Here is a 12,773-nt window from a genome sequence, read left to right on the forward strand (position 1 = left end):
CAGGCAACACCAAGGGACACCGGGGACCGGTGTCACCACTCCTCCGGTGCAGCATCTTATCGGTACCGGCAATGGGCACCCCCGGGGTGACCCTGAATGACCCCGGTCAACACCGGCGACCGGTGCCACCACCCCTCCGGTGCGGCCTCAGGCCGGTCCCGGCTCCGAACACCCCCGGGGTGACCCTGAATAACCCCAGGGGACACAGGGACCGGTGCCACCGTGGCACAGCGCCGGTATTAGCCCAACCTGACCCTGAATGACCCCGGACCGGGGCCAGCATCCTCATGGGGCAGCAGCGGCCTCCGGTACCGGCACCGGGCATCCCCGGGGGCGCCCCCGGGTGACCCTGGATGACCCCAGGGACCACCCCTCCGCCGCTGCACCCGGTGCTGGGTCCCGGACATCACCGGTACCGGTGTCCCCCGCACCGGGTCGTGTGTGCCCCCCCCCCCCCCCTCGTTACCATGGCGACCGCCCCCCCCCCGTTGCCATGGCGAGGCGCGAGCGGCGGCCGCCGTCGCGCGGCGGGCGCGGGGCTCGGTGGGCGTGTCCTCCGTGGCGGGCGTGCCCGTGATTGGCCGGGGCTGTGCCACGTGACGCGCGGAGGAATGCAAATGAGCTCTGGCGTCGGGGCCGCCGCGCCGCCGCCTGAGGGAGGAGGGAGCGGCCCCGGGACCCCGGCACAACCGGACACCCCCCGCTGCCCGCCGCGACATGGCCGCGCCCGGCGGGGCCCGCTCCGAACGGGCCGCAGGTACCGCGCTCGCCGCCGCTACCGGGCCCCGGCCGCTTTGTCTGGGCCGGGCCGGGGCCCGTGAGGGGGGGGGTGTGTGTGTGAGTGTGTGTGAGGTGAGGGGGGGCCGCGCATGCGCCCTGCGCCGTGCCTCAGTTTACCCATCGCGGGCCGGGCCAACACCGGAGCCCCTGTTGTACCCCCATTGTGCCCTCCCTTTATAGCCCCCCCCGTTATAACTCCCACTTACGGCCCTCTTCCCCCCTCATAACCCCCCCCTTTATAGCTCTCACTGTTATAACCCCCTGTTAAGGCCCCCCTGCCCTTTATGGCCTCCCCCCCCTAGTTATTTATAGCCCCCCTCCCCTTTATAGCCTGCCCCCCCCCCGTCTATTCCCCCTGGTTATAGCCCTTCCTCTGTTATAGAGCTCACCATTACACCCCCTGGTTATAGCCTATTGTAGTTACCCCTCCTATACCCCCTTATTATATTCCTCCCCCATTATACACCCTGGTTATACCCCCCCCATTATACCCCACTACCCTGCGCCCCCTCCCCTTGTTTTGTCCCCCATTCCCATTCCAGCGCTCGCTGTTCCACCTTATACCCCTGCAGTGCCATTTCCTGCGTGTTCTTTCCCAGCCACCCCCCTCTACAGTGCATCCTGCCCCCCAGTGTCCTACCCCCTCTATCACAGCACACACACCTCCCCGTATCCCACACCTTCTATCCCATCCACACCCCTTAGTATCTCATCTCCCGCTATCTCATTCTCCCCCCACAGTGTCCCATTCCCCCCATCTTATTCCCTTTCCGCTATCCCTATCCTTTCCTCCACTATCCCATCATGCCCCCCGCTATTCCATCCCCCCTCTATCCCATTCCCCAGTAGCCCATCCTCCTCTTTCCCATTTTCCCCTTCTATCCCAGCCCACCCTCCATCTAAGCACCCCCCCCACTATAATTGCCCCCATCCTTTTGCCACCCTCATTATGGGCTCAGCTTGGGAGGGTTCCAGCTCTGTGCCCCCCACCCCCCCCCAGCAGTACAGGAATTCCTCATGGTTTTGTTAATTTTGGGTGGGTTTTGGGGGGTCAGAAGTGGGTTTCCCCCAAAGAGGGTTGCTGAGCGTGAGGATGGGGGGCTCAGACCCATGACGCGTGAGTGATGGGGGCTCTTCCTGCTGGGATTGGCTCTGGATTGTCGCAGCATGGTCCCCCTGTGTCGGTCACTGTGATGGCTCCGTGTCACCCAGTGCCACCAGTGAGGAAATGTGTCCATGGCTTCCCAAATGGAAACGCTTCCCAGACTTCCTCCTGGTCGTGGCGGACACTAGCCAGGGACAGGCCTGAGGCTGGGCCGTGTGCAGGGACATGGAGTGAGGCAGTGGTGGGGACACCACCCTGGGCATGCATTCATCCTACCCCAGGCTTGGGGACAGTGACACCCTCAGAGGACACAGGCCACCAAGGCAGGGACGTCATTGCCATGTGTGGGTGCTGAGCTGGGGCTGGAGGTGGCTGCTGTGAGGGCCCTGGCCACCAAACCACCCACCATGGCTGCTGTCCATGGTCTGCAGCACCCTGCACTGCTGGGCCATGGTGGTGACACCCATCCTGGTGGCACCCATGGCCTGGCTGCCTGTCCTGGGTGTCACAGGCAGGTAACAGAGGTTCCTTGGTGAGCGCGGTGGCCATGGGTGGCTGTTGGTGACCGTGGAGCCTCATGGCAACTGTGGTGATGGTGGCACTGCCCTCTGTCCCTGTTGTCTTCCCGTCCTTCCACCCCTTCCTTCCATCCATTCATCCCTCTCCTATGTCTGTCTGTCCTTCCTTCCATCTTTCCTCCCCTTTGTCCGTTCCCACTGTCCACCCTTCCTTCCATCCTTGTGTCCCTCTCCTACTTCCATCTAGCCTTCATTCCTTCTGTCTGCCCTTCTGTCCTTCCATTGGTCCCTCCTGTCCTTCCATCTGTACTTACTCTGTTCTTCAATACCTTTCCTCCTTTCTTCTGCCCATCCTTTCCTCCGATGGTCCATCCATCCTACACTCTATCCCTGTCCTCCTCTCTGTTTCTCTGTCCTTCCTTCCATTCATCCCTTTCCTACGTCAATCCATCCTTCCTTCTGTCATAGAATCCCAGACTGGTTTGGGCTGAAGGGACCTTAAAGCTCCTCCAGTTCCAACCCCTGCCACGGGCAGGGACCCCTTCCACTAGAGCAGCTTGCTCCAAGCCCCTGTGTCCAACCTGGCCTTGAACACTGCTATAGATAGGGCAGCCACAGCTTCTCTGGGCACCCTGTGCCAGCGCCTCAGCACCCTCCCAGGGAAGAGCTTCTGCCTTATCTCCAACCTGAACTTCCCCTGTTTCAGTTTAAACCCATCACCCCTTGTCCTATCTCTACAGTCCCCAATGAAGAGCCCCTCTCCAGCATCCTTGTAGCCCCCTTCAGACACTGGAAGCTGCTCTGAGGTCTCCACGCAGTTTCTCTTCTCCAGGCTGAACAGCACCAACTTTCTCACCTTATCCACTCCTCCTTCCTTCCCTTCCTCTTTCCGTCCTGCCTTTGGTCTTTGTTCTCTTCCATCCCTTCCCTACTTCCTTCTCTCCTGGCCTCCTTCTGTTCTTCCCTCTTGCCCTTTGTCCCTTCCCTTCTTCCTTCTGTCCATCCATCCCCCTCCTCCTCCCATCCTTCCTCTGTCCCTCCTGCAGCCATGCCTTCATCTCCTCCTCTCTCCAGCCAGCCCTTTCCTCCATCCCTCAGCCCCCAGAGCAGGGCCGTAACCCCCAGTGATACCACACCCTGTGTCCCCCACATGCACCACACCACCGTAACTCTGCCCCCATCTCCCCACAGCTCCCGCCTGACCCCTGCAGCCCCACGGCGCCCGGCTCCGCGCCATGGACAACGAGCAGCTCCCGGCAGCTCCGGCCTCCAGCAGCGCCGGCGGCACCGCCACGACGCCCAACAGCACCGGCACGGCGCGCCCGGCGGCGCCCCAGATCTCCGTGTACAGCGGCATCCCCGACCGGCAGACGGTGCAGGTGAGGGACGTGGGTCCGGGGTTGGGGTTTTGGGGGTGCATCCCAGGACCCACATCACCCCCCACTGCAGGTGATCCAGCAGGCGCTGCACCGGCAGCCCAACACGGCGGCGCAGTACCTGCAGCAGATGTACGCGGCGCAGCAGCAGCACCTCATGCTGCAGACGGCAGCGCTGCAGCAGCAGCACCTCACCAGTGCCCAGCTCCAGAGCCTGGCCGCTGTGCAGCAGGTAAGGGCTCACAGCACTGGTGGCACCCATGGGTGCTGCAGGGCAGCAGGAGGGTGACGCTCGGTGCTGTTCACAGGCCAGTCTGGCAGCCAACAGGCAGAGCAGCTCCTCGGGGGGTAACGGCACCCAACCAGCACCGGCGCAGCAGCCCACGGTGAGTGCTCAGTCCTTCCATCCCATCCCTTCCATCCCATCCTGGAGGGTAGAATACTCCGCAGAGGAATCTGGACAGGCTGGAGTGGTGGGATGAGGTTCAACAAGGCTCAGTGCTGGGTCTTGCACTGTTGGGCCACAACAACCCCCTGCAACACTCCAGGCTTGGGGAAGAGCAGCTGGAAACTGCTCATGGAAGAGGACCTGGAGGTGCTGATTGATGGAGCTGAACATGAGCAGCTTGTGCCCAGGCAGCCAGGAAGCCCCCAGCATCCTGGCCTGGATCAGCACCAGTGCAGCAGCAGGGCCAGGGCAGGGATTGTGCCCCTGCAGTGGGCACTGGTGAGGCTGCACCTCGAATCCTGTGTTCAGCTCTGGGCCCCTCACTACAAGAGAGACACTGAGGTGCTGGAGCAGGGCCAGAGAAGGGCAGCGGAGCTGGTGCAGGGCCTGGAGCACAAGTGTGATGGGGAAGGGCTGAGGGACCTGGGGGTTCAGTGTGGAGAAGAGAAGGCTCAGGGGGGACCTGATGGCTCCCTACAAGTGCCTGCCAGGAGGATGGAGCCAGGAGGGGCTGGGCTCTGCTCCCAAGGAACAAGGGATGGGACAAGAGGAAACGGCCTCAAGCTGCACCAGGGCAGGTTTAGATGGAGCTGAGGAACAATTCCTGCCCCAGAGGGTGCTCAGGCATTGGAACAGGCTGCCCAGGGCAGGGCTGCAGTCACCGTTCCTGCAAGTGTTCACACACCCTCAGTGCCATGGGGCAGTGGTGCCCTTGGCAGTGCTGGGAACGGTTGGACTGGATGATCCTAAAGGTGTTTTCCAGCCTGGCTCATTCTGTGATTCTATCCCACCCCTCCCCATACCCCGACACGGCACAACCGGCCCGGTCTCGGTGCAGATGAACCTGTCCCCATCACCAGCGCAGCTGCTGACGCGGGCGCAGAGCGTGGCACCCGGTGCAGCCGGCATGGCACAACAGGCTGTGCTGCTGGGCAATGCTGCCTCGCCCGCCCTCACCGCCAGCCAGGCCCAGATGTACCTGCGGGCACAGATGGTAAGGGGGCACCGGGGGTGGCCGGCACCTATTGGGTGTTCTTTCATTTGTATGGGTGCCCATGGTCCCATTGTAGGGTGGGTAGCACAGCTGGAGGATTCTTGACCCTGCAGGGTGGACATCATCCAGCAGTGGGGTGGTCAAGACCATTAGGGTGCCTATCATCTAGTTATGGGGTGCCCAGGACCTATTGGGTATTCATCATCCCACTGTGGGGTGACCAGGACTCATGGGGTCCCCATGGTCCCATTGCAGAGTGGCTAGTACCCTAGAGGGTCCCTGACCCATTGGGTACCCATGCATGTGGCTTGCGTGGGACGCGTTGTCCCACACCAGGGTGGCCAGGGCTTGTGGGCTGCTTGGGACCCACTGTCCATAGGGACATGGAAGGGAGGAAATGGGACACAAATAGGTTGTCTTCCCCACATCGGGGTCCTGCATGCTCTCTCTCTGCCCCCCAGCTCATCTTCACACCCACGGGCCCCGTCAGCGCCGTCCGGCCCGAGAGCCCCGCTCCAGCCCCACCACCGGCCCCACCGCCCGCCCCACCACCTGCTGCCCCCCAGGTGAGCCCCCCAATCCCCACCCCAGCCCCCCAACAACCCCTGGCCCCCCCTGACCCACTGCCGTTGCAGGTGCACAGCCTGGCCCTGCGCCCTGCTGGCCCCCACCTCCCCGCCCTGGCCATGAAGCCCCCCGGCGGGGCACCCCCGCGTGCTGGTCCCCCACGAGGACCCCCCCCAGACCCTCCAACTGAGCACCTCAAGAAGGCTGAGCCCCCTGACGCCCGTGCCCACCCCATGGCCCGCGCCGCTGCCCCCACTACTGCCACAGGTAAGTGCTGCGGCCGCGTTCACTCTGAAACCTAATGAGGGGCTGTGTGCCCTGTGTGGGGCGGCATCCCCAAAACCCACTCCAAGGGGGTTTCATCCCCACCTCGGGGGTTCAAAGTCAGGGCAGCCAGAGCTCAACCCTCAGCAGAGCAGCCTGTGTGGGGTGTTCACCCGGAAACCTAATGATGATCTGTACTGGTGTTGCCTGTGCGTTGGCTTCCTGCTTGTATTTGGGTGCTCGTAGATCAACCCACCCTCTCTGAGGGTGCCCGCGAGGGTCTTGGCACCCAGAGCACCTACAGGGGTCCCTGGGGTGAGCCTGTGCAGGGGGTTGGAGCAGTGAGGTGTGGGCCTGGGGACCCTATGGGGTGATGGAGCCTGGGGGTGCTGTGCTGGTGTCGCCCACAAAATCAAGGGGACACAAGGGGGGGAACCTGTTCCTGTTCCTGCAGGCACAGCAGGAACTGGTTGTCAATAGGCACCAGGGTGAATGGATGCCTGACTGAGGAGCAGCCTTATGGTGGGGGGGGATCCTGGGGTTTGGGGTCCTTTGGGGCCGAGGTGCTGGTGCCAAAGGGGGGTCCCTGTCTCCGCAGCCTACGCCCCGCTGCAGCCCCCGCAGTTCGTGCAGCAGCCGCCGAAGCCGATGCAGCCGCAGCAGCAGCCGCAGCAGTTTGTGATCCAGCAGCAGCAGCCACTGCCCCCCCGCGGGCAGCCCCCCCCGGCCCCCACTGCTGCCCCCCAACTGCATCCGCTGCCCCCCGCCAGCCCTGGCCCAGCCCCACAGCCCAAGGCCGGGGTCCCCTTGGGGCCGGGGGGTGACGGTAGCGCCCCCAATGGCCACGCAGCCCCCCGCAAGTTCCAGCACGCTTCGGCCGTCATCCTGCAGCTGCAGCCGCCCGGCGCCACGGTGAGGGGCACCCCGGGCCCCCCCCCACGGGGCATGAGCCCCGCACAAGTGTGTGCAACAGTGAGGGGGTGCAGGTGTGCCCGAGCCCCACACGTGTGTGTGTGTGTGTGAGCCCGATGTGTGTGCGTGCACACAGGCCAGAGCCCTGCATATGTGTGTGCGTACAAGTGGTCCCTGCACACGTGTGCGTGCATCTGGCGCACATGTGTGCACACATGTACCTGATCTGTGCACGTGTGTGTTATCCATGCGCATCTGTGTCCATGTGTGCTTGATCCACGGGTCACTGGTCCATGCGTATGCATGTGCAATATGTACCTGGTCCATGCACGTTGTGTGTGAGCCCAGTGGCCTGACCTATGCACATACATGTGCACATGTACTCCTGATCTCTGCATGTGTGTGCATGTGTGCTTAATCCAGGTGTACCAGATCCATGCACACGTGTGTGAAGGTTTGCCTCACCCCTGCATGTGTGTGCCTGGGCTGTGCACACCCATGTGCAGACGTGTCCTTGCACATGTGCATGCATGGGGGCTGTGCACGTGGAGGGGGTGGTGGTGTGCATGCACCCGCTCTGTGCATGAGCCGTGTGTGGTGGATCCTTGCACACATGTGTGCATGTGTCAGCTGGGTCCATGCACACACACGTGTGTCTGTGTGCACGATACACGTGTGTCCGTGGGCGTGAGCCATGTACCTGTGTGTGCGCACTTGTGACAGACCCACCATGTAAGTGTGAGCACGCGTGTGCCAGGTCACACACATGCTAGCATGCACATTGTGTGTGGACACGTGTGTGGATGTGTGTGTGTGCACACACCTGCCTGCTTGCCCCACACGCGTGTGCAGGCCCCCCCTGACCGCACACGTGTGTGTGTGTGTGTGTGTGTGTGTGTCCATGTCCCCCGTCCCCGCAGCCCCCACCCGCCGTCCCCGAGGGCTCCCGCCGGGACCCACCGCCGGCCCCGAGCAGCGCCGCCAGCCCCCCCGCCGCCCCTCCGGGCCCCCCCGACGGCGAGCGGCCCCCGGCGCACGGTAAGACCTAGGGGCGGCGCTGCCCCCCCCAATCACCCCCGTGTCTTCCCCCCCGCCCCCGGTACCGGCGACGAGGAAGGGGACACCGGAGCTGTAGCCACGCCTCCATTTAAGCCACGCCTCCCCGCCCCGAGGCCACGCCCCCCCCGGCGGCGTGGGCGCGCGCGCGCGGCGGCAGCCAATAGAAGCTCGCAGGGGGCGTGCCCTGCGCCAGGCCCCGCCCTTCCCCGCGCAGCAGCCGCCGCCGCCGCCCCGGCCCGGCCCCGCCGCTGCCGCCGCCTTTGTCCGCGCTGCGCCGCCGCCGCCGCCCGCCCTGCGCCGCCTTTGTCCGCGCCATGGGGCCGCCGAGCCGCTGAGCGCCGCCGGTGAGTGCGGCCCGGCCCCGGCCCCGCCTCGGTGCGCCTCGGCCTGGCCCGGCCCGACTCGGCCCGGCGGGGCGGCGGCGGTAGCGGGCGGGCGCTGACCTCACTTCCGCATCCGCCCCCCCCTCCGCCGCCGTCGCCGCCACCCCCCGCTGCCGGTCCCGGTTCCGCAGCCCCGGCCTGGGCGCAGGTAGGGGCCGGGGGGAGCGGGAGCCGCCGCCGGACAAAGGTGCCGCGGCCTAGCGGGGCCTAGCGAGGCCTACCGGGACCGCACCGGGGGGGGAACGGGGCCCTACCGGGGTGTAACGGGTCTCACTGGGGCGGAGAGAGCCTTACGGGGACACACCGGGCCTTACATGGGGACCCCGGGTCGTACCGGGGTGGTTCGGGGGCTCTGGGGCCGCCCTGGGTCCCACCGGGGCTCTCCGGTGTGTACCGGGCTGTTCGTGGCTCTCTCTGCCCTACCGAGGGGGGTTCGGATGTCGCCTCCCCCCCCCCCCTTCCTTCTACCGCAGCGCCCTGGGGCTGTACCCGGTGCTCCGGGGCCCGCACGGGAGCGGCAGCAGCTGCTCCGCCGCCCCCCGCCGCCCAGCTGTATGGTAATGCCGGCGTCAGCGCCGGCGTCACCGCGTCCCCCGTAACCACCGTGTGTGTGTGTGTGTGCCCCCCCTTTCCCCCGGCAGAGCCGCCCGCAGAGCGCCTTCATGCCCAGCCGCCGGCCCTCGCCAGCGTTCCCGGCATGACCTCGGGCACCGGCAGCTCTGCCTCCACCGTCGCCGGCGCTGCCCCCCATAATGGTGAGAACAAACCGCCTCAGGCCATCGTGAAACCGCAGATCCTCACCCACGTTATCGAGGGCTTCGTCATCCAGGAAGGGGCAGAACCGTTCCCGGTAACGTTATTTCCTCGTGGATCCTTGGTTTCTTCTTCCCCTCCTGGCTCCGTTGAGCCTGGATTGTGTGTGTGTGGCTTGGGGGGGGGGGGGGGGGGGGTTTAGGGGGCACCCATTGGTGTTGTCCCGCCGCAGGTGGGACGCTCCTCGTTGCTGGTGGGGAACCTGAAGAAGAAGTATGCGCAGGAGCTGCTGGCTGAGAAGCTCCCGCCGCAAGACAACACCACCACCACCGACTCCGAGATGGAGGAGCCCTATCTCCAAGGTAGCGCCCGGCCCCCCGAGCCCAGGGGGTGCTCTTGGGCTTGGGGTGTCCTTAAGGCTGAGCTGGTTGCGTTTCTCTCTCTGGGTGTCCCTCCGCGCCCCCCAGAATCCAAAGAGGAGGGGAACCCCCCCAAACTGAAGTGTGAGCTCTGCGGCCGCGTCGACTTCGCCTACAAGTTCAAGCGCTCCAAGCGCTTCTGCTCCATGGCTTGTGCCAAGAGGTGCGAAAACACCCCCGAAAGCCTAACCAGCGCACCCCATAGCGCAGTGGGACCCTGACCCCCCTCTCTCTCTGTGTGTGTGTGTGTGTGTGTCCACCCCGCAGGTACAACGTGGGCTGCACGAAGCGGGTGGGTTTGTTCCACCCCGACCGCAGCAAGCTGCAGAAACCCGGCGGCCCCCCCCACGGCCGGCGCCGCGCCTGCAAGGGGACGCTGCCCGCGCTCAGCAAAGACACCAAGAAGCAGGTGAGGGTGGGATTCACCCCTTAGAACACAAAGGGGGGGGGGGGGAAATGCACCCACATGAGGCCGGCGCTGCTCCGTCCCCGCAGCCGCCGGTGTCTCTGCCGCCGGGTTCGGTGCCTCTTTCCGTGACGGCGTCGTTGCAGCTCAACCACAGCCAGGAGGACTCGAGCCGCTGCTCCGATAACTCCAGCTACGAGGAGCCGCTGTCGCCCATCTCTGCCAGCTCCTCCACCTCCCGCCGGCGCCAGGGCGAGCGCGACCTGGAGCTGCGGGACATGGAGCTCCCCGACGTGCACGTCCGAGACCTGCCCGGCATCGGCCACCGCTTCCTGCCCAGCGAGCCCAGCAAGTGGAACGTGGAGGATGTCTACGAGTTCATCCGCTCGCTGCCCGGTGCGGAGCGGGGATGGGCACCCCGAAACCGTGGGGTTTGGGGGGGGATGGTCCTGAGCAAGAGGGTGGTGGGCACCCCAAACCCATGGTGTGAGAGGTGGGTTTGGGGTGAGGAGTAGAGAGGGATAACTCCATAACCATGGAGTGTGAGGTGGGTTTTGGGGTGAGGAGCAGAGAGGGGTAACCCCATAACCATGGAGTGTGAGGTGGGTTTTGGGGTGAGGAGCAGAGAGGGGTAACCCCATAACCATGGTGTGAGGGGTGGGTTTGGGGTGAGGAGCAGAGAGGGGTAACCCCATAAGCATGGAGTGAGGGGTGGGTTTGGGGTGAGGAGTGAAGAGGGATGTCCACATACCCATGGAGTGAGGGGTGGGTTTGGGGTGAGGAGCAGAGAGGGGTAACCCCATAAGCATGGAGTGAGGGGTGGGTTTGGGGTGTTTCTGAGCAAAGGATGAGCAGCAGCAAAGGGGGGTACCCCATAACCGCAGGGTGGATGGTTTGGGGGGGTTTCTGAGCCCGTGGGTGAGGAGCAGGCATAGGGCAAGGGGGGAAGCGGATTTTGGGGTGTTCCTGAGGGACACCTACATACGGGTGGTGCTGGGGTGGTTTTGGGATGTTTCTGTGAGGGGCACCCCAGAACCATGGGGGTGAGTGGAGGGAGAAGAGCAATAAGAGCACCCCAGTACCCTGGTGTGGGAGATGGGTTTTGGGGTGTCTGTGAGCCCGGGGGGGGTCTCAAGTGAGGGGCACCCCACAGCCATGGGGTGCAGGCTGGTTTTGGGGTGTCTGACCCTATTTTGGAGTGTGATCCCATTTTGCGGTATTTCTCAGCCTGTTTTGGGATATCTCTGAGCACATTTTAGGGTCTCTGACCCCTGTTTTGGGGTATCTCTGAACCCATTTTAGGGTCTCTGACCCTGTTTTGGGGTATCTGTGAGCCCGTTTTGGGGTCTCTGAGCTTGTTTTGGGGTATCTCTGACCCCATTTTGGGGATATCTCTGATCCTGTTTTGGGGTCTCTGACCCCGTTTGGGGTATCTCTGAGCCCATTTTGCAGTATCTGCTCTCATTTTGGGGGTGTCTGATCCCATTTTGGGGAAATCTCTGACCCCATTTTGGGGGTGTCTCTGATCCCATTTTCGGATATCTCTGATCCCATTTTGGGTCTCTCTGAGCCTGTTTTGGGGTCTCTGACCCTGTGTTTGGGTGTCTCTGACCCTGTTTTGGGGTATCTTTGAGGCCATTTCGGGGTCTTTGACCCTGTTTTGGGGTATCTCTGACCCCATTTTGGGGTCTCTGTTTTGGGGTATCTCTGAGCACATTTTGCAGTCTCTATCTCTGTTTTGGGGTATCTCTGACCCCATTTTGGGGTCTCTGTCTCTGTTTTGGGGTATCTCTGACCCCATTTTGGGGTCTCTGTCTGGGTATCTCTCTGACCCCATTTTGGGGTCTCTGTTTTGGGGTATCTCTGACCCCATTTTGGGGTCTCTGTCTCTGTTTTGGGGTATCTCTGACCCCATTTTGGGGTCTCTGTCTCTGTTTTGGGGTATCTCTGACCCCATTTTGGGGTCTCTGTCTCTGTTTTGGGGTATCTGACCCCATTTTGGGGTCTCTGTCTGTCCCTGTTTTGGGGTATCTCTGACCCCATTTTGGGGTCTCTGTCTCTGTTTTGGGGTATCTCTGACCCCATTTTGGGGTCTCTGTCTCTGTTTTGGGGTATCTCTGACCCCATTTTGGGGTCTCTGTCCCTGTTTTGGGGTATCTCTGACCCCATTTTGGGGTCTCTGTCCCTGTTTTGGGGTATCTCTGACCCCATTTTGGGGTCTCTGTCTCTGTTTTGGGGTATCTCTGACCCCATTTTGGGGTCTCTGTCCCTGTTTTGGGGTATCTCTGACCCCATTTTGGGGTCTCTGTCCCCATTTTGGGGTATCTCTGACCCCGTTTTGGGGGTGATCGACGGGCAGGCGCTGCTGCTGCTCAAGGAGGATCACCTCATGAGCACCATGAACATCAAACTGGGGCCGGCCCTCAAGATCTGTGCCGCATCAGCATGCTCAAGGACTCCTAGAGCCGGTGGGGTGGGGGGGTGGGGGGCACCCCCTCTCACACCCCCCCACATCCCATCACACACCCCCCCCAAACCCCTGCCTGCCTTCAAGGGGGGGGGGGGTGGTGGTGGTGGGGGTCACTGCTGAGCACAACCCAACCCCAGGTGCCCCTGGGTGTGTAAATAACCCGTACAGCTATAGCCCCCCCCCCCATACCCCGGCAGGGAGGGGGGTCCCCACAACCCCCCCGTCTTCCCCCTATTTCCCCCCCCCCCACAGCGGCAGGGCGAAGCAGGATGGTTGCCTTAACGTGGGCCCCCTCCCCGGCTGGGATTTGGGCTCCTGG

The 12,773-nt window shown here is 63.5% G+C and overlaps 1 protein-coding gene across 1 annotated transcript; it reads left to right on the forward strand.

Annotated features, from left to right (window-relative positions):
* The first annotated feature begins 603 nt into the window (after positions 1 to 603).
* Positions 604 to 12,447, forward strand: LOC130604680 (polyhomeotic-like protein 2). The gene is given in 16 exon segments (XM_057419408.1): positions 604 to 757; positions 3,595 to 3,782; positions 3,853 to 4,011; positions 4,088 to 4,165; positions 5,066 to 5,221; positions 5,683 to 5,787; positions 5,857 to 6,055; positions 6,651 to 6,964; positions 7,885 to 8,002; positions 9,048 to 9,256; positions 9,392 to 9,521; positions 9,627 to 9,741; positions 9,846 to 9,987; positions 10,074 to 10,387; positions 12,304 to 12,413; positions 12,416 to 12,447. Coding segments are annotated over 15 exon segments (2,325 nt in total). The 5' UTR covers positions 604 to 757; positions 3,595 to 3,638.
* The last annotated feature ends 326 nt before the right edge of the window (positions 12,448 to 12,773 follow it).

This window comes from Pezoporus wallicus, unplaced genomic scaffold, assembly GCF_028554395.1.
Source record: "Pezoporus wallicus isolate ANWC-B61680 ecotype Strahan unplaced genomic scaffold, APGP_CSIRO_Pwel_v1 contig_11183, whole genome shotgun sequence".
NCBI lineage: Eukaryota > Metazoa > Chordata > Aves > Psittaciformes > Psittacidae > Pezoporus > Pezoporus wallicus.